This window comes from Crassostrea angulata, chromosome 6, assembly GCF_025612915.1.
Source record: "Crassostrea angulata isolate pt1a10 chromosome 6, ASM2561291v2, whole genome shotgun sequence".
NCBI lineage: Eukaryota > Metazoa > Mollusca > Bivalvia > Ostreida > Ostreidae > Magallana > Magallana angulata.
Window position 1 is genome coordinate 22,481,204 of NC_069116.1, and position 22,749 is coordinate 22,503,952.

Genomic DNA, 22,749 nt, shown 5'->3' on the forward strand with positions numbered 1-22,749 from the left:
TTTGAGATTTTTGTATTTTGTTGTTTTAAACAAAAATGATTAATCATTTTGTTTTACCAATTGGATGATTACATCAAACTAAAGGGGAATATATGATCCTTTATGATGGATTTAAATTTTTGTCGCACTTGGAAATGACTGTCTTTTCTTTTATGTTTACTGACATGTATGTGCGTGTTATTTTACAAAAAAGGTAATGGTGTTAAGAGGGAATATAGTTTTTATTTACTCCTATTGAAATATAACGTGTTAAGAAATGTTCTATTCCTTGCAGTGCGCTTAACTCTTGCACAAGCACTAGTGATGTAGACAAAATTATTTTTATTATTTACAGGATTACAGTATAGGTTGGTCAAAGTAAAGAAAAAGTACCAAAAAATGGATAGGAGCATGTCTAAAAAAATATACATTGTATAATACATGTTTATACATCGCCTTGATTTTATGGTCAACCTGTATAAGTATCATATGTGAATTTTGAATTTTCTAGGTGGGTGTTATACACAATTCACAATTTTAAAGTTTGTATGAAACCCAACAATGTGTTTTTAGGAAAAGTTTTAAACGCTTTGTTTGTTATGGTCATCACAACAATATTATATTAATCGAACATTGTACTCCTGTAAATTCAAAAGAAACTTAACTTTTAGATAACCTTTTAAATCACACAATCTAATTAACGAGGCCGGGTCTAATTTGTTCTGCCCTAGATTTTTGAATGAAATTTTTTACATGAATTTCTACTGATATAATTATTATTTTAAGATAAAAATGTAAGACATTTACCACACCGTTTGTTTAAGGGGTCATCTCAAAGTTTGTTAATTTTTAACATAGGACTCTATGGGATTTTGCTTGAAATATATCAATTTTGCACATTTTTTACAATTTTTTTAAACTTCTGCCCTAGGGATTTCTTTTTCTGTTCTACATATTAAAGTTATTGCTAAAAGGCATCAAATGGTCAAATAAAAAAACCGTTTCACCTCCTGTTTTGTTTCAGGGGTCTTATCAAAGTTGTTTTTTGTATGCCTAATTTCCCAGTTTGTCAGATAATGGCTATTTTTTATTTGACAAAGACGAAAATTGTGATCTAGCGAGTAAGCGAGCGGATCTAACATGTAATATTAACTAGATTGTAAATCATACAGCATATTTATTTAACACCTTATTTGTTTTAGGTGGTACTGACTAATTGAAGGCCTTCATTTTCTCCAGTCCAAAGATGTTTTCGCTAATTAACAAACCCTTAAGCACTTAATTAATTTTAGAATGACTCGCATGACAACAAAGAAAACACAAACTTAGATGAAAATTTCAGATCGTTAAATTATTGATGAACAAAAAATGTGAAACGACTAGATCGAGATTTAATTGGATTAAACTTTTGATCATTTGATTTCATTTTATCAAAAACAGTATTATCACCAAATCCAACCTGAAATTGTTTTTTGAAGAAATCGTTTAATACATGTAAATGGTCAATTCTCGATAGTTGTGTGTTTTTGCAAAAACAGAGATACATTAGGCTATGTTGACCCATAACACGCAAATAAAGTGAATGCTGATACATTTAATTTTCCTTTTTCGAAATTCAGAAGTGATGTGTAATTTTTCACAGAGTATTTTTAATAAACCATTAATGTTACGAACAGTGAATGAAAAAAGATTTTTTATTTACTGTAATTTTCTTTCCCTTGGGGGGCATTTATTAGATATCGATATCATGGCAACAAAGCCGTCGGTTTTTTGGGGAGCTTTTTTGAAAGCCCTCACTAGATTTTTTTTTTACGCATACGGCACAGAGACTTGAAGGATTTTGAAATAGGACAGTCTTATTGAATTTTATTTTAAGAATTGTTCAGATATCTTATTTATGTAATAAGTATAGCAAACAAAGATTTTTTGAGGATCAATTCAATATGTAAGCGTCTTTAAATTTTTTTCCGAAATGGGTCTTCAAAACTAATATTTATCATTAATGCATTTCTGAAATCTCTGCGTTTTGATATAATTTTAGATGGATCGATCAAGTTCAAAAAGGTGTGAGTGGTTTATTTCATTCATTTACCTGTATTATTGGGACTGAATTTAATATTTTGATGGAATCTTATTAAAGACGCTGGTAGGTAAGAAAATTTTATACGTGGCCACAAAGGTGTAATGATAACCTTTTAAAGTGGCATAGGCGTAATTTCAGTGAACGCTTTTCATATTTAAACGTTAGGATTGCTTCATGTTTCTACTGGAAAATAACCAAAAGTTGAGCGTTAGTGGAGCAGTTGAATTATAGGTGATATACTGAGCTAAGAATTCGTTAATATGTTAAGAAAACCAAGAAAACCATATTTTCAAGTTAAGGATATCCACCATACACCAAAAAACCTGTACATGGTCATTTACAATTTGAATGCCGACAAGAAAACACAAGGTTTCAAAATTTCAATTTGACAAACAATAGTACTTTGAAGTGTTTATTTGAGTTCAGAGCGAACTAGCAAAGATTTTAAATAGTAGAGTACTTAACCAGTGTGAACTTAAATATTACCATGAAACGTAGTGGAATTTGCCAAATTTTGTGTTTAATTTGAAGGTTTTTTTTAGAGAACCTAATTAGCCGCTTTTAATTGGCATACGGACGACCCTCTTGTGCAAAAAATAATCAGACAAGTAACAAAAATTGTACTGTTTATAAAAATGTCACGATTTTGTTCATTAAGTTCAGACAAAAGAGCAGGAAACAAAAAAGCTTATCATAACTGATCAATTGAGAATTTGTTTGCCTTTAAATGAAATTTATAATTGAACGAATTTGATTTATAAAGTTTAAGTCATGCAGTATCCATAAAAAGCGCATTACTTTTTTATGTGAAGTAACGATTAAGTATTAACTACCTGCTTTTAATATAAAAAGAAATGCAGACATAAAACACGACATTTTACAAGTATGATTATACTTTGCTCACAAACAAACAAAGATGATCCATCATACAATGTATAGACAGCTGGCCGGGGCTTGAACAACAACACGATGGATTCCACTGAACACCTTTATTATACTCTAAACGCTTCTTTCATTGAAATAGCAGGGGTAGATAAGTCACACATTTTGACGGCAATCTAAGTATCAAAAGTGTTTGTTGAATACGTGCCATGTAAGAAGGGACCTTATAATAATATATAAATATACACATGGATCCAGAATATTACTTCACTTGTTGTCAAGTATATCTTGATATATTTTTACTTGCAATTTCATTTTGTTTATTTCTTTAAAAAATGGACCATTTTTTAAATCGACAATGATTCCCCCATTTTCCTGAGTTTATTATGAATTATTAATTTAATTTTGAAGATTCCAATTAATCAAAGATAACAGATAATGTACGATCATATTTGTTGTGCATTTAACTCATTTTTGACAAGCATGGTGGTTTAAATGTCTGACCAAAGATAAATTTAATCTTATTGCAATTGCACATAAGTTTCAAAATCATTTTTCATCAATGTCACCGTGTTACACATCAATGGGCAATGTTATATGATGTGTTTGTATTAGATAATAGAAAATTTAAGATTGAATTTAAAATTAAAACAAAACTAAGATCTTTTTAATATTTATGAATCAATTATTCCCGTGCGAAAATGAATTTTATTGTTTCTGATTGTAATAACAAAAGGACCTAGAAAAAATATCTACAACTCTCAGGTCAGAAAATGTCAATAAAAAAAACTTACTGAAAGAAAATGAAACTATGAGCATGTCATAAAATTAGTAACAAGAGGCCCATGGGCCACATCGCTCACCTGAGGAACAATAGGTATGATAAAGTCAGCTTAATGGAGTCATAATACAAACAATCTGGACAATGTACAATAATACATGTAGATCCTGTATAAATAAAATCCATTTTTCCCCCTTGGAACTCGGATAGCCCTGATTGCTGCCAATATTTACAAGAGCAGACTTTAATCACCGCTCCTGCACATATATAGGGACTCAACGTTACGCAGGCAGGGATGACCGCACACCTACGCAACTCAACAGGTACCAACGTTTACGCAAGCAGGGATGACCGCACACTTGCGCCCACAGCTCAACCTAACGCAAGCAGGGAGTGCCGCACACTTGCGCTAGAAAGGCCTGAACACCAACAGGGATGACCATACATTAGTGCTCCGCCGCAACCACCACCAATACAAGCAGATATGACTGCACACTTGTATTAATGCGATACAGGGCACGAATGACCGCACACTTTGTATCGAAGGTTAGAAAACACGTAGAATAGAAAGAGCAAGGATGTTCACACACTCAATCCATCCAGCCCTGATCAAGTTTAACCCCTAACAGTCGCTCATCGAAATGCAATGGACACTGTCCCTATATACGTGCCAACCTAAAATAATTCATAGTATCTAAAAATCGGAAATCAAAAATAAACAAACTAATCCGGCCTTACCCAAAACTTCTTATGCAGAACAACTTATATACATTGAATATTTATTATTGTATAAAAATAATCATCACAATAATTGGTTAACAGTGGATGCATTAATTAAAATAATCAAGAATCAATAAATCAAGGGCAATAACTCAATACAGTAATACAAAAAGATTCTAATGAAAAAATAGCTGCCTGCTTCAATTTTATAGTCATATCACATGTTGAGTATTGCAGTTCTCAAAAAGATCCTTAACAATTGTTTATATATGGGATATTTAGCTACATCAAACTCTGAACCTTCTTATGAGGCCGGAGAATTGTCCTGGAGCCAAAGTTTTAACAATTATAAAAAATCATCTTGCTGATTAGTTTCTGAGAAGAAGATTTTTAAAGATTTACTTTATATATTCCTATGTAAAACTTTAACACACACCTCCCCCCCCCCCCCCATGTGGCCTCACCCTACCCCCAGGGATCATGATTTTCACAACTTTGAATCTACTCTACCTGAGGATGCTTCCACACAAGTTTCACCTTTCCTGGCTGATTAGTTTCTGAGAAGGAGATTTTCAAAGATTTACTCTATATATTTCTTTGTAAAATTTTAACACCCCCCCCCAATGTGGCCTCACCCTACCCCCAGGGATCATGATTTTCACAACTTTGAATCTACTCTACCTGAGGATGCTTCCACACAAGTTTCAGCTTTCCTGGCTGTTTAGTTTCTGAGAAGAAGATTTTTAAAGATTTACTCTATATATTCCTATGTAAAACTTCGACCCCCCATTGTGGCCCCACCCTACCCCCGGGGGTCATGAATTTCACAACTTTGAATCTACTCTACCTGAGGATGCTTCCACACAAGTTTCAGCTTTCCTGGCTGTTTAGTTTCTGAGAAGAAGATTTTTAAAGATTTACTTTATATATTCTTATGTAAAACTTCGACCCCCCCCCCCCCCATTGTGCCCCACGCTACCCCAAGGGATCATGATTTTCACAACTTTGAATCTACACTACCTGAGGATGCTTCCACAACAGTTTCACCTTTCCTGGCTGATTAGTTTCTGAGAAGAAGATTTTCAAAGATTTACTCTATATATTTCTTTGTAAAATTTTAACACCCCCCCCCCCCAATGTGGCCTCGCCCTACCCCCAGGGATCATGATTTTCACAACTTTGAATCTACTCTACCTGAGGATGCTTCCACACAAGTTTCAGCTTTCCTGGCTGTTTAGTTTCTGAGAAGAAGATTTTTAAAGATTTACTCTATATATTCCTATGTAAAACTTCGACCCCCCATTGTGGCCCCACCCTACCCCCGGGGGTCATGAATTTCACAACTTTAAATCTACACTACCTGAGGATGCTTCCACACAAGTTTCAGCTTTCCTGGCTGATTAGTTTCTGAGAAGAAGATTTTTAAAGATTTACTTTATATATTCCTATGTAAAACTTCGACCCCCCCCCCCCCATTGTTCCCCACCCTACTCTCAGGGATCATGATTTTCACAACTTTGAATCTACACTACCTGAGGATGCTTCCACAACAGTTTCATCTTTCCTGGCTGATTAGTTTCTGAGAAGAAGATTTTCAAAGATTTACTCTATATATTTCTTTGTAAAATTTTAACACCCCCCCCCCCAATGTGGCCTCGCCCTACCCCCAGGGATCATGATTTTCACAACTTTGAATCTACTCTACCTGAGGATGCTTCCACACAAGTTTCAGCTTTCCTGGCTGTTTAGTTTCTGAGAAGAAGATTTTTAAAGATTTACTCTATATATTCCTATGTAAAACTTCGACCCCCCATTGTGGCCCCACTCTACCCCTGGGGGTCATGAATTTCACAACTTTGAATCTACACTACCTGAGGATGCTTCCACACAAGTTTCAGCTTTCCTGGCTGATTAGTTTCTGAGAAGAAGATTTTTAAAGATTTACTTTATATATTCCTATGTAAAACTTCGACCCCCCCCCCCCATTGTTCCCCACCCTACTCTCAGGGATCATGATTTTCACAACTTTGAATATACACTACCTGAGGATGCTTCCACAACAGTTTCATCTTTCCTGGCTGATTAGTTTCTGAGAAGAAGATTTTCAAAGATTTACTCTATATATTTCTTTGTAAAATTTTAACACCCCCCCCCCCAATGTGGCCTCGCCCTACCCCCAGGGATCATGATTTTCACAACTTTGAATCTACTCTACCTGAGGATGCTTCCACACAAGTTTCAGCTTTCCTGGCTGTTTAGTTTCTGAGAAGAAGATTTTTAAAGATTTACTCTATATATTCCTATGTAAAACTTCGACCCCCCATTGTGGCCCCACCCTATCCCCGGGGGTAATGAATTTCACAACTTTGAATCTACACTACCTGAGGATGCTTCCACACAAGTTTCAGCTTTCCTGGCTGATTAGTTTCTGAGAAGAAGATTTTTAAAGATTTACTCTATATATTCCTATGTAAAACTTCGATCCCCCATTGTGGCCCCACCCTACCCCTGGGGGTCATGAATTTCACAACTTTGAATCTACACTACCTGAGGATGCTTCCACACAAGTTTCAGCTTTCCTGGGTTTCTGGTTCTTGAGAAGAAGATTTTTGAAAATTTCTCGAAATTTTTCATTAATTTCTAATTATCTCCCCTTGAAAACGTGTATGGCCCTTAATTTTCACAACTTTGAATCCCCTTTGCCTAAGGATGATTTGTGCCAAGTTTGGTTGAAATTGGCCTAGCAGTTCTTGAGAAGATGTTGAAAATGTGAAAAGTTTACGGACGGACGGACAGACGGACAGACGGACAGACAGACGACAGACAAAATGTGATCAGAATAGCTCACTTGAGCTTTCAGCTCAGGTGAGCTAAAAATGAGTACTGAAAATCGAAACATGGAATTTGCAGACCAAATAATTGTAAACGTTTTTTTCGTGTCTTTGATGTTTGTGTATTTTACGATTTATAAAAGGAAGCGTACCGATCGTTTACATACTACTGAATTAAAATCTTCAAAATATGGATTTCAATTCAAAGAGGTACGTGTATGTTGGTATCTGCTAATATCTTCTTGTTTATTACATCCATTGGAGTCTTAGCAACATTAACATGTTGATAAGTTAGATGATTATTTCACTAAATTCGGAAAGTGGCCACACGACAATGATACAATGTAGTACCTTTTCCCTGTATATTTCTGGATAAGTATCTCGTTTGAAGTGGAAAAGTCATGAACATTCGCTACAACATGTCCACAGACGGGAGGCAATTCCTGTAAAATTACGTCTATCGAAAACCATCTATTGGCAAATATTAATCTATTAGTTATGCACTTTTGTCCTTTCATTAGAGTTCTGCCTTCTGTCTACATGTAGCTTTCCAAAGGATGATTAACTCTTTTGTTCAAATCAGTCATATAGCAATGAGGTTTTTTTTTAGCTTGAATGTTTTGTTTTCTGTTTATGTAACTAAGTTATTTTTTTTTTAGTAATTCAATGATGCTCTCCATCCTACGTGTTTGGGTTGAATTTTATTTACAGAATGCTGAAAATAAGAGTGTCTACAACAAAGGATATTTTTGTTTATTGAAAAAACAAATAGCGCACAATACTATGTATGTACATTGAAAAAATAATCCAAGAACATTTTTTGACCTGAGTTATAAGTTTCCATACTCGTTTCTTCAAACTCCGCGTCCGTGAAATTGCAGTCTCTCTTGCAATAAGATTAAATGACAGTCGATTGGTCGAGGGAGTTAAGAGAACTATAGTATATTCCGCGTTTCTTTACCATGTGAAAAATCTCGACCATCAAAGGTAAGTCGTCAAGTTTAACCAAAATATTAACTCACATTCTGCATAACCCTTGTTATTTTACGAACATCCGATCTGTCCTTTTGTTGTTATAAACACAAAACTCAACACATTAAAAATAAATAGATATGCATTTTTGAAAACTTTCACGGGAAGCCATGCTCTGCATTTATGCGAGACCTACATGTCAATTGTTCGGAAAAATCCTTTTTAATGCACAGGCCATATGTTTTGCGTCGAATTTATACATTTATACAGTTAATTTTTACAAGCCTCTCGTCAATACAGGTATTTCACAGTGAACGAGTTGTTGAAATTAGTTCGAAAATTTAAACACTTTAAACAATGATTTGATTGTTACGAAATGTTGAAATTATTAAGTTTATGTCATATATTCAACATCTTAAGCTTTAATATTTGGTGGTATAATAAGCCCGGCTCGTCAATTTGATTTTTATTCCTAAATTGATAAAACATGTTCGAGCTGTAGAACAACGCCATGTGATTTATAATTTAGACTGTAAAATTAAATATCCGTTTAGGCGTTGTCGGAATATTATCTAGAAAAAATAAATACAAAGACCATTTCATAACACAGTTCACGAGAAAATTTACTTCCCTTGACTGCATATTGATATTACCTAAGGAAAGACCAAACTTCAACTATATCTATATTTATACTATATTGTATTTTGCGATTGTTGAAAAGTAAAGTGAACTGCATTTAACTTCTTATGCGCGTATATTGGGGTATTGGGGCACATGAAAATAATACCAGCTGCTTAAGTATATTCTGCTTAGCAGTGCTCTTGTTATGTTTGTAAAATTGTAAAACAGAAGAATAAACCACTTATTATTAAAAAATATTTTTATTATCTATATTGATTTTGACAAAGATTGCTTGAAAGACGTAATAACTATCACAGTAAAGTAAAAAAACGATTATCAACAATAAATCACAAATATATTTGTATGTATACAGTCAAGATGGTCTACGATTACAACTAGCTTTTTCCGTGACAATGGTCACTAGTTAAGGCTTGTACTAACGGGAGGCTTCTGACTGACAGGGTTCTCTCCGCCATTTTCCTCGGGCTCAACTTTCCTCTCGTCCTTGTTTTTCTTCCATCGCCGGTAAAGGAAAAAGGCGAGAAGTCCCGAAAGACCGGCAACAGCAAGGACACCTATGATAGCCCCGGCGATAACTCCACCTAAACAGCGTGTGCATAAGAAGGATCAATAAATATAGAGTAAGTCCCTTCAGAATGAGAGATAACTCAAGCAAGGAAGCTTTACCAAATAATCAAATACGTGTTTAAACACTGGTAGAATTATTATTGTTTCTAAAGGCATGTATATGTGAGTGTTGTACTGTACATATTTTATAATGTTTTTTTAAAAATCAACAAATTCAATAAGAATGTTTAGAAGCGCAAAATCTGTTTATCTGATAAAAAAATCTTCAACTATTTCGTAATAAAGTTTGGTTGTGAAAACATATTGAATGATACTGCGATTGAACATACCACCTGTTCCACCCTCTTCTTGTAATTTGTTTCTCGATAACTGAGATGCATTGGACGCTCCGTTTCCTACAAAAAACATAGAAAAACACCGTGAAAAAATAATTTAAGAAACTCGAAACAATGCCACTGTTTCGACCAATTTGATACATGTACCATCGCAATGATAGAGAGCTGCCGATTATTATCTAAGCATGCCATAGGTCCTATTCCTGGAAACCCAATGAGACTGAAAGCCAAAAGGTAAGAGCTACGAACATGTAACCAATCCTAGTAGAAACAGGTAGATAAGACTATGTTGACAAAAATTATAGAAAAAGGGTAAAAAGACGTGTGATTGTTTTAGCATTGGTGATAAATTTCAATACATATGAAAAATTTGCATACTTTGCAAACGATAGAGATTTTTGTAAAAGAGATATTATGAAAATCCAATTATTTTAAAGTTTAACGAGCTGATGAATAATTATGATGTAGAAAATCATATAGCATTGTCAAATTTTAAAGAGAATATTGAAAGATATATGTTCCTTCTTAAACCTTGACAGCCTCTTGTACTTTCACTTTTTACATTACATACTTTTGATCCTTGCATGTTTTAGCGTTTACTTGCATATATTCATGTTTAACATTAACTTTATAATACAGTGATCTTGTTTTGAGTGAATAAAGAATTAAAGGCACGTTTTTTTTAAAAATTCGATTTGCTTATTTACTTGTCTTAATTTGTTTCGATATTAGGAACTTTATACTGTCTTTTACTAATTGAAATTTGTTAATTAATAATAGACAATACTGTAATACGTAAAATGAAAAATCAAAACTAGAATTAAAGTTAAGGCATGCGTGGTAGTGTTGTAGGGATAATACCAACACGTTTCAGGACATGGAGTGTGTTAAAGTCAACAACCTAACAAAGAAATGTGAAGGAATTTTTATAAACAACTTGTCAGATTTTGAAATACCAACACTCTAAACAATGCCCCTCAATTCCAACAAAATATTTTTTGACATAGATATCATTTCATTAAGTCAATATTCAAAATGAAAAAGTGTCATCACGTGTATTAATAATCTCTTCTTTCATTAAAAACCCATGGCGTAGATAAGTCACACTTTTATGGAAGTAATAAATAATAAGTAACAATACGCAAAAATCTGTCAAAGCAAGTGCACTAAAAGGTAAAGTACCAGTAACTTTGCAAGCTACGTGTAGCTTTGAAATAAAACAAGTCTGAGGTCTCTCTCTCTCTCTCTCTCTCTCTCTCTCTCTCCGGTTGAATATAATAGAAAAGAATGTAACCCCCCCCCCCCCAATTTCATACTAGTACCTAAATTCTTATTGATATACGTATAAGAAGGATTTCATAGTCATAATCATTTATATCCCGTCAATGATAGATATAAGAGTACATGTATACGAAGGAATCTTAATTGCATATTTGATATTATTGTTCTGTTATATTCTGACTTGTCTAGTGAAAAATCAAGCCTTCACTTAGACCTCTCCTGTTAGGTCTAAGTGACGAAATTTATGCAGGGTTATTTGCTCACTTAATGAATTTTCGTGCGTTACCTTCTAAAAAATTGTTTAATGTTGACAAATGCATATCTATAGGTCACATTGAAAATCCATCAAATCTTTAAACAATAGTTCATTTTGGACGATCGAATCATGACTATGTTTGAAAAGATCAATTGTGTAAATAGAACTTTACAGTCACTGAATATATTCAGAATAGTTAGTACAGCATCCTTGACTTAAATGAACTTTAGAATAGTTAAAAGGGTGATAACTAAGTATTCTGAAATGTTAAAAACTTGACATATTGATTGCTTAACACGCTCATGAATCATTTCAAATTTTAGATTATTTTTTTTTTATTTTAGATAATTCTTTATTTCGGACCGCCGCCAAAAACAACTTTCTTGGGTGAAATTGCTGTCTTCAACAAATTCAAATTACGTTTGGGCGAACATGATCTAGCGACATTAGGCATGCATGAATATCGCTTCAAAGAATATCCAGTGTTCATGACATGGTTTTTTTAATTATCAAAAGCAACGGAAGAAATTCTAAACAATATATGATCAACTATGAAATACCAAACCTTTTATAATCACATCTGAATCAGTCAAATTACATTGATCCATACATTGTTGTAGAGAAGAATTCAACAAATTCTTGCTTTTCTGATATTATCTCCCATGTTTAAACTGCACTCATCTGTCCTCACCACCCATTCAGTTCATCCTAGAATGTATCACCCGTTAACAGTAACATTACATCTATCCCCAAAACTCTGGAGAAAATATACCATGGTGACAATACACATGTAAAAGTGTGCCATGGTCTTTGGATTCCTTTCACTGAAGCTTCTTCACATTGTTTTCGAATTTATATATGCATTTCCACTATTTTTGATTAATTGTACTATCTATTAAATGATAGATTTGATTCATTTTTATTAATATTATAAAAAAATAATATAACCTTTTTTCTCAATTTCGAAGTAATTCATTCGGAAATTTTATTCCATTTCTATCAAATATATATTTGAATGAGACATATTAAATGTTTCAATGTTAAAATGTCATTAGTTTATCAATTCATTCTAATACCATTTCTCCGTTTTGAGGCAAATCTGGAATGTTTAATTCTTTGTATTGATTAGTGTGCCCTGAGCACATACTTTGTTAAGAAAGTAAACTCTAAGTTTTCACTTTCTCATTTATCACTTGTTAAACAAAATCAGGTTTAGCGTACCAATCGTACGAAATATTTATTTTATAAACAAGTTAATATTTTAATTGATATAATTAACATCGAATACACTTGGACCATATTAAGCACCGAATTGTAATACATAAACATGTACTTTACAAAGTGTAATGATTATATGTATATTATGTACCTCGATGAAAAATTGCGTAATAGATCAGTGTTCACTTGGATTCAAATTTAAAACATAATCGCATTTTTTTAATTAAGTTTTTTTTTCATGTTTTCGCCTAATTACTTACAAATACATGTTACAAAAATTTTAAAAGGCATTAATAATGAGTAAGGATATGTAAATCAAATGTAACACTGTTCTGAAAAAAACACAAAACTTTTACAATTAAAAATACTCTGGGAAAGCATTGTTGCATTGCAACCAATAATGGTTATATTTACCTAAAGATAGCTGTTATAAAAAATGATTCAGAAATAAACGAGAATCAATCAAGATAAAGATTTAGAACGAATATGATATTTCATCTGTCGATCAATCTATTCTTTTAAAGGATTGCATTAATTGTGTTATAGAAATATATGAAGTTCTGATTTATCAAAACTTTCGAGCTCTTGTTTATGAACATAGCACATACCCTTAGGTGGAACATACGGAGAATGATCCTTGAAGTCATTTTCAGTCAGATTACACGTATTCATACATCTCTTTTTAATAACTTGTGTCGTTTCTAATTTTGTCTTTCTTACACAACAAATGCTTTTGAACCTCTGTCGCTGACCAAGTGGACATTTTACACCATTGCACACTGTCCACTGGGTCCAAAACATTATATCACATACCGAGAAAGAAACGTTGCGGTACACACAGTCTAAACTACACTGTATTAACAACGGCAGATTCAAGATTAATATGAAAAGGATGATTCTGGCCATACTACATGGCGGACGGTTCCTTAAAAAGTAGTTTGTTAGACAAAACTAGTGGACATTATATGTCACGAACTTGGAGCATAAAACTTGTCTCTACTGTGAATGTCGTGTCCTATGAGTGACAAATGATGTGCTTCATGAAGTCAATGGTACTTACTGGAATGTTTTCACCACGGAGAGTACCCAAGAACGTAAATCGTATTGACAGAAGATTAGAATAAAACAAGTATTTTTCTTCAAATCTTATCTCATTCGAAATGTCAAAATTTGGGGTTTAAAGAAACATGGGTAAAGCTTTTAAAAAGACCCAAAGAGGATATTCTGACCCAAATATGAAAAGATTCGTTTAAATCAGAAATACTTTACGGTTGTTAAATTATAATAATAGACTGGTTGAAAAAATGTTTTACTTTGTAAGATGACTGTAGTTGTTACCGTAACTTTGAATTAACCTATTTTAAGTAACTTGATACAGCATGACAAATCTAACTGTAAAAAGTTTTCAAATAACTATTTTATTGTTTTGACTTGTACATAAATACATTTATTTAATATTTTTCCTTAATACTGAAACTTTATGATCTATTTCACATTAAAAAACGAGGAAAAAAATTTGCTTACGAGACGAAAGTTACGTTTTGTTTCCGGTTTAAAGTAAATCAAGTATAAACAAACATGCATTCTTCCAACTAAAGTCATTTAAGCATTTGAATGAAATACAGACACAAAATTTTGTGGCATCTTTATTTGATGAAGAATGTCACGGTCGGTTTGGCTATAATAATAAACTTCGAGGCCATGGGTATTACTTAAACCAGTAAGTACCTGATAGTATAGCTATATTTGATGTAATAGATACCTACATTTATGAGTGTAACCAAAACGTTAGAATAATATAATGAAAACCAAACGTTAGAATAACATGATGAAAACCAAATTATTTCCCTTCAATGGATTCAACTCTGAATAGTTAAATCTTACTAGTAACGAATAAAGTTAAAACATAATTATTGTTTTTTCTGAAACTCTGAAATATATATATTCAATCTTACCAACTCCTTTGGAAATCACTGTATTAGATACATTGCAATACGAAAAACACAAATCTTTAGTCACATGTGAATGCGATCCCAATGACTGTGGGCAACATATAATTATGTTTCGAACCGGTGGACCACCAGTACATGGCGGGGAACAGCTGGTCCAAGCCGTCCATCCCACGACTTGACAGTAACTGTACGATGAACTGTTTATAATACAGCCTCCTTGACTGTCTATAACAGGAACCAAGAGCAAAGCACAGCTACTGAGAAGGAAGCATACGCAATTTCGTTCCAGCATAATTGAAATTAAAGATTAGAACTAGAACCAGTTGAAATTTTCTTTTGGATTAATTTGAAGAGACAGGTTGCATTTAAAATACACAAAGATTACCTGTATTTCTGTTGACGATGTCAAAGAACTATTTACAGGAAGAGATCACATGTCAAATAAATAGACAGATTTATCAATCTAGTTAAGCTAAATGTTACATCATCTTGTACTTACTTGTAGTTTATGTAAGTAGAGATATCTTTTAAATACTGTCATCACTAATAAACATTGTTCCGTTCGTGGAATATATTACATCCAATATAAAAAGAATTTAATCTTTTAGCAAAATCAAAATACTGTGTCTTTAAGTTTTGTTTTGATTTACAAAAAAACCTTCTAAAAATGACAGATGCTTCAACCAAAACAGTCTTTGTGACTTTAATATCGCAGTTATGGAAATGAGTAAAACTGATCTCCAAGGTGCAATGTTATTTCCATTTCAAATGAATTCAATTTGTGGATAGAATATTATGATGAAAACTAAACAAACTCATCAGAACGTTCAACAGAGAGGTTGTAAGAATTAACAATCAAGCACCCATAAAAACATCCATAACATTACAACCTATTGCTTGTAACTTGTAGCTAAAATGTGATCTTTTCAATATCTAAAATGAATAAAAAGGTTTAAACAAAAAATAAAAACAGTTAGTAAATTGTACTCACTGGTAGTAGTGCGTGTTATAAGTTCAAACCCTGATGTGACTGATTTCGACCCAGAATAATCACATGCCTGAGAAGAAGGTGATTCTCGTATGATAGAACAGTTTTGAAGACATTCGTCAATGGTGGTTATTCCTTGTGGACAACAGTAGAGCTTCTCTCTGGTCTGTGTTCCACTCACACTACAGTTACTCCAGGACCCCCACCCTGTAACACTACAGGTAGGACTACACAACCCAGTACATGTGATGACGAGGTCCATGAAGAACACAACAAACACAACTTTGAGAAGCATTGCTTAATTTTGAAATCTAGCAAATACATCTACCTCCCTCAATCACAAGACTTGCAATATCGTTCTATCATGTCCTTGATCAATATTCTTTTTAAAAAGGATAAGCAATTTTGTCTATTGACGCACTTTGAGTGTTATATCGACAATGAAATACATAAACTGGACAACATGTTAAAGGCGAGAGTAGCAATTTTTGTTCGTAAGCATTCCATTCTGACATTTCAAATAATAGGATAAGCCGGCTAAAACCTGTAAATAATTTTTCTTCGTTCTTATGACATTTATTAAAATTAATAAATTTAAAGTTGTCAATATTTTCCGTAATTCGTTATTGAAACGTATGTTAATAGAGAAAATGAAATCAATGACAGACGGGTATGGGGTGTAAATAAAGGATGTTTAACAGCAAAATTTTAGATAAGTACATGTAATATATCAGACTTGAGTACACTGTTCCTACAATCGTCGGATAATTTTGCTTAACGTTTTGTTTTATTCTTTACGATTCGGGAAAAAAATGATTACATCTTTAATCATTACAAGATTTAGATTTTTTTTTGAAAATAATGAAGTTGATGTCAAATAAGTCTGAAAAACTACATTCTTTACATGTAAATTTTATGACTACCTAATATATTTGCTGCGTTTGATATGGTCGCCTTCTCTGGGGTTGTATAAACTGTTTCTGTCGTGGTGGGAGGGGGAGATGTAGCCATCCCAGCACCGAGTGTAACACGCTCTGTCAAAGTTGTAGACGGAGGAACATAGGGCGATAGATCATAAAAATCAGAGTCTGAAAGGTTACAGTTCATTTTGCAGACTGCCTTTGTTATATCTATAGTTTCATTTTCAGATGTTTTAGGACAGCATATTCCTTTATCACTCCTCTGAAGTCCCAGTGGACAATCATTGCCATTACACGGAGTCGGAGCGAGATTAATCATTACTGTACATGCCGTGTAGTTCTTATGTTTGTAATAACATCCAACAGCTCCATTAATAGATTTGATTTTCAGTAGTCCAACAAACGTTAATACCATCGCAAACCAGAATGTTAGTCTAAAAATCATGTTATTCCGTTGATTTGACTTATTTTCCTTCCAAAAATTAGGTAGCATCAGCGCTAGCCAACTGAAACTCCAAGACTGTGCAGGTATGATGAAACTCATCGTTTATAAGTAACAGACACTAAAGGTTAAACTTAAAAGCAATTAATCGGAGTTAGCATGACGTTTTTCTGTATTGCAATACAATAAAAACATTACTTTACAGCGCAACAGGACATCAAAGTAGATTTTCTGAGCAATATAGCTTTATGTAATGAGTGTTACAAGCTTTCAAATTAAACGCGCATGCTTCACGTCTTTACTTTACTAAGTACAACATATGGTCGCGATGTTTGCTTAATCTTAGTTTCTTCTTGTGTCCTTATGTAAATGGGTTTCAAAGCTTGAGTCATTGAGAATATTAAAATCACCGACAGATAATCAGACAAGTACAAATAAACAGAGTGACAGTGGCTATACCAATGGTAAGAAAAAATGATTGAGTAATAATTCCTAAATTTTGATATATTTTTTAAAAGTTAATTGCTCACTGGGAGATTAATTAGATTAATTGCAATATTTAGCAGATATCGTTTGTATATATTTCGACAGTGTTTTAAACAGACAGATATTACAAAATAAATTGTGTACGAATTTTTTTTCTTGGTATTGAGAGTTAATAAGCCACAGAGTCAATAAAAATTCAAGAAGTCCTGTTACTCAAACGAACCTCTAAATATGATAACTGTTTACTTTCTGAATGTTTATGAGGCAACTGGTTTCGTTTAAGAAGGAGGTTTTATCATTTATCTATTCCGAAAAACCGATAAATTTTCTAGGAAATTTCTGGCTTATATTTCACATCGGCTTTAATGCCATTAGCTTATTAGCAAATATGTGGACCAAAATATGCATGAGTTATGTGTATCAAAAACAAAAATCTTAGTAGACACGTCTACTAAAATAATTTAACCGTTATCAGTTATTAGAACACATCGAAGGGCTAGTAACATCAGACTATAATGGCACGGATTCCATCTACGTCCATTAACAGGTCCTGAAATATTCTCAAACGCTCCTTTTTACATGGTCATCCACATGAAGTTTGAGAATACTATATCGCTTGCTACTATACAACAGCCATAGTTCAAAGTTTCCGTAGTCTGGCTGACAACGCACTAGAAACATCGTGAAGGCATCGTATTAACCCCAATGAACGCAGAAGACACGCCAAGGAAGCGCTATGATCGCAGCAGCAGCTCTTAGGAGTCGTTGTGTGAACGCAGCAAAATGAAAAACAACTCGATCAAACGCTGTGGATGCGCAGAGAGAGCGAGATCGAGAAGCAGTGAAAGTTACTTGAGCGCGTCAACGGAGCTTTAGTGGCGCTGTCAGAGACGTCCTAGACAAATAAAGGTGTCGTTTCGACGCTGCAAGAGACTCTACTGGGTGTATCTTCGAGTTTTACTATATTTAAGAAAGCAACAGAATCGCCTTTAGAACACAATCCCGGCGTGACAGGGGTTTAACCTAAGATGTCACGAAATTTGATGTAAAAAGACGGCTTGATTGTCTTTCTAAATATGCAGTCAGGTTTTTTTAGTGTCAGTGGACGTAAGGAATTTCTTAAACATATACATTAAATTTACAAAACTATTTTGTTAAACACCATTCGGTTTGTGTACACAAATACTCTGAATATGATATAAAAAGATTCTTGCGTTACTGATTGACAACATCTTTGTAGTTTTTGGAAATCAGGTCTTCCAACAATCTGTTGGAATTCCCATGGCCACCGATTGCCCACCATTGTTAGCAGATATAATGATATTGATATGAAGCAGAATTTATTCAAAGCTTTATACATGATAAGAAATCGTTCGCCTTGGCCTTGAACTCGACATTTGGTATGTCGACTACGTATTATCAGTTAACAATTGTTACTCCTATTCTTACGTCGACTCGATATGTATACCCCAGTGAACATAAAACAAAAGATACAACAGAGTCTGAGTCATCTGATTTATAATGAGACATTTTACTAGAAAAAGACATTAATGGTAACCTAACACCAAAACTTTATATGATAAACATGACCACTTCAAAGTTTCTATCGCCAGCCTTCCTTACTTATGTGGCGATATACATTCATCATCTGCATAAGGAGTTTTTGTCTCTTAGTTGATTCCATACACAAGGACTTGCTCTAAGTATGATCAATTTCTAAAACGAGGCAAGCAACTGACAATTTTGGTAGAGATGTTGATAGTCTGTCTAAATATGCAGTCAGTTTTTATTCAGTGCCAGTAAAAGTAAAGAATCAGATTACATGTATATACATTTACACTATTTACTGATTGATTCAGGTGACAAAAGTTAAAAGGTTGAATTCACATTCACTTTAAGACTAATGGAAATCCCCCACACATCCAACTTAACACATACATTGTATAATCAATAAATGCTTACAAATGGTTCTTAAATACCAAATTTTTGTCCGTCATTTTGTTAAATTAAATCAAATTTTTGTATATTTTGTATACTGGTACCCCCCCCCCCCAAAAAAAAAAACACACCAAAAAACAAGAAAACCAAAAACCAAAAACACACATACACAAAATGTTCTTTCCTTATCATAAACGCCATTTTTTACCTAAAATCTGAATGTGATCAAGGTAGTCCAAGTAGTTGTCTACATGTTGTACTGTAGAACGATGTGTCTTTATACCAAAATAGTAAAAGAATATTTCTGCTTTGAAAAAACATGTAAGAAGCATTCCACTCTGAAAACACGGTTCTTTGCTACCTTTTAATCTTTTCTAATTAAGTAAAATTAATTAATTTCTGTTAAATTTTGAAGAAATGCAAGGTAAATGTTGCAAAAGTTGACATCTTGTGTTCACTGTAGTATAAAACAATCGAGTATATTACATGTATGTAACATCTACCTTTAGAGCTGCTTGATACAGATGAAGAGCTGACGGTAGACGCGGGGATGCTTGTCTTCACAGCTGATCTTGTGGTGCCTGTAATATAAATTATATGCATAATAACTGACTATTATTCAAACAATTTATACGATGAAAACTAATAGACAATAACAACAAATTTAATTTTTAAATAAATTTGTGGAAAGACAGTATTATCGAACAAATCGTAAAACTGTAACCTTAATTGTTTTATTTTAAAGATCATTTTCTACAAAATAACTGATGTTTCTATACCAAACGGTTCAATGCATAAAATCCCAAGATTTCCAAGCAATAAACTATACATCACCTTAGACCTAAAAAAAATTTGAGGCATTTCATTTTCTAAGAATATTTTGATAAACATTTTGCAATAGGTTGCAAAAGTTAAAATTTCAAACCCTGATATCGAGTTAAATACAGTGGTGAAATCTCAATTACAAGTAATCTGAGGTGACGGTAGACTCAGTGATGCTTTTCATTTGTTCACGTTAAATTTCAATAAGATTAATAGTAAGAGATATCAACATTTACCGTCAATGGTTGACAATCGAACGCTTGTCGTTAGAGATTGTGTTAAATCTGGCAATTGGGTAGATAAAATATACGGCGACACTTCGTAGAAATCCAAATCGGAGAGTTTATAGTTTATTTTACATGCAATTTTTACCATAGCCACAATTCTTCCATCGGCACTAAAAGGACAACATATTCCTTTTAAATGCTTCTGTAATCCCAATGGACAGCCAGTACCATTACATGGAGTCCACTTTGTGTAAAGCATTAATGCACATGCTGAAAAGTTCTGTTGTCTGTATACACAACCCAATTGCCTAATTGATTTAATACATCTTATTTCCCAGAGCAAATTAAACAGTATTTCAAAGTCCCACATTTTAGACAACAAGTTTTCATGATTGCCTTAGGATTGAAGAAGTTTGACGTATCAGAACAGTTTTGGATAAATCATACAACACGGTAAGTTCAAAGGGCGGAGCAAAAAGACAAAAAGGTTCAAGGACCATTTTGCTCACCTAGGCCAGGAAGCATTACTTGTGAGATATGTGCATTGAAGAGCTCACACGTTGTCTTTTTATTCAACAGTTGCAACTGGGTTGCATAAATTAAGCTTCAAATTGCTTATAATATCGTTCTTTGGAACTAACGCTTCTCTATATATCAGAGTTGTGGACCATACCTATTTGATGATAATGAATGGAACAATTCGTATTCTACACCTTAAAATGATAGTGACTTATGAGTCATAATTTTTATATCACAGACCCAGTTTTAAAAAATGTTTAAAAATATATACTCACCTGTTATCATCCTCCATCAGAAGTTTTTGAAAAAAATCTTTTCCCTTTTAGTAAAGTTGCAATGATACATGTTACATGTTGGGCTTATTTATCCATTGGCTTTGGAAAAAATAAATTTTCGACAACAACATTATTAATGAGACGTATCCTCAGGTAAGCTAAAAGTGGTTATAGACCAATTGCCGAACAAATTAAAGGGTATTAGTTTGGAGAGTCTTACAGACGACAGTTTTGACGTCTATTCAATATCAAAAAGTAGTTGTAGAGGGATTCCTTTAAATAACGGATTTAAAATATTGAGTTTTAGATCCATTTCTAAATAAAAATGTCTGTAATTGTTTTTGTATACTAGATCTAATTTACGATAGAAACACATCAACAACCTGTACAATCTTTCACAAGAAGGTACAAACATCAAATAAGTAGTTTCAATTTAATACATTTAATTGATATAAATCATTTGGAACACGCCTTCAAACAATAATGTTTCTGTCCAGGTGACAGTTGTGTACCCACTAAAATATTTTAAGAATAAATTAAAAATTGATAAAACGTTTTGGTTCGCTAAAAAATTATATAACCACTTTAGTGACCCATTCGCCTGACTGATAACTACCTTTGATTCTAAATATCCTACAGGAAAATTTCTTAGGGAAAAAGAATTGTTTTTTTTTAAGGAAATCTTGTTACTGTGGGATTTTCAAAATATCTTACTGGAATAATATTTTCTTTAGAATAATTATTTTTTCTGGAATATAAATTTAGATAAGTACTTTTCATATACATGTAAATCATTTAGATTTCCCGGCGGAATTTAGAATCGTTACGGAGTTTTGTTTAACTCCAATTGGAATTTAAAATTATGCAAGAAATCTTGAATCTGTTAAGAAATTTGAAAGTTAAATATATCACCTAATGTGAGATATGAATGTATTAATCAAAAAGGTTGTGATAAAATAAGCAGCTACATGTAGCGTATTATTATAATACATAATAAATGAATTTTTCAAAATATGCGCCTAAGACGAATGCAAAAATGTCACCTTGGCACTAAATTATCCGACACACTGTTGTTTTTTCCTTTAAGTTAACTTCTTTTTTTCAATCTTTGGAATTATAGATGTTTTCATCTTCACGCAATGTTCTTTGGTACAAATGATAATTAAAACCAATGGTCAATGTTTCTGACTTTTAATGCCTAGTTCTGAATCTTGACTATCTTGAATTTTTACTAAATATTAAGGCTTTTTAAAAGGACTGCCCAAGTTGAACGTTAGATACAGGAATGCACTATAAAGATAAGATGAATTAATGTGAAATCCTTTAACTTTGTCAAACATCGACAAAAACCTTTTAGATAATACAAAATAGTATCTGAATGTTGTTTTACCCGTACTACATATACTTAAAATTAACGGCAGATTTAATGAATTTTCTTTGTAATAAATATATTTTCGCCCCCCCCCCCCCCCATCTCCACTTTATAAGGCAATCAAAATAGATGAGAGCATATGGGTACAGAGCTATAATAATCAATGTATTGACAGGCATATTACTTTATTTTACGAAGGCCCACCCATGGTTTAATCTTTATTGAAAAACAACAAATGGCTACAAACCAGAATGATTTTCC

The 22,749-nt window shown here is 33.1% G+C and overlaps 1 protein-coding gene across 1 annotated transcript in view; it reads right to left on the reverse strand.

The window, feature by feature from the left end:
• Nucleotides 1–9,110: 9,110 nt before the first annotated feature.
• Nucleotides 9,111–22,749, reverse strand: part of LOC128190497 (uncharacterized) — a 30,268-nt gene continuing 16,629 nt past the window's right edge. Inside the window, exons 8-10 of the mRNA XM_052862571.1 lie at nt 19,777–19,854; nt 9,787–9,852; nt 9,111–9,471 (exon numbers count right to left, since the gene is read on the reverse strand). Coding sequence (XP_052718531.1) covers nt 9,290–9,471; nt 9,787–9,852; nt 19,777–19,854 — 326 coding nt within the window. The 3' untranslated portion in view covers nt 9,111–9,289. The remainder of the gene's footprint in view (nt 9,472–9,786; nt 9,853–19,776; nt 19,855–22,749) is intronic.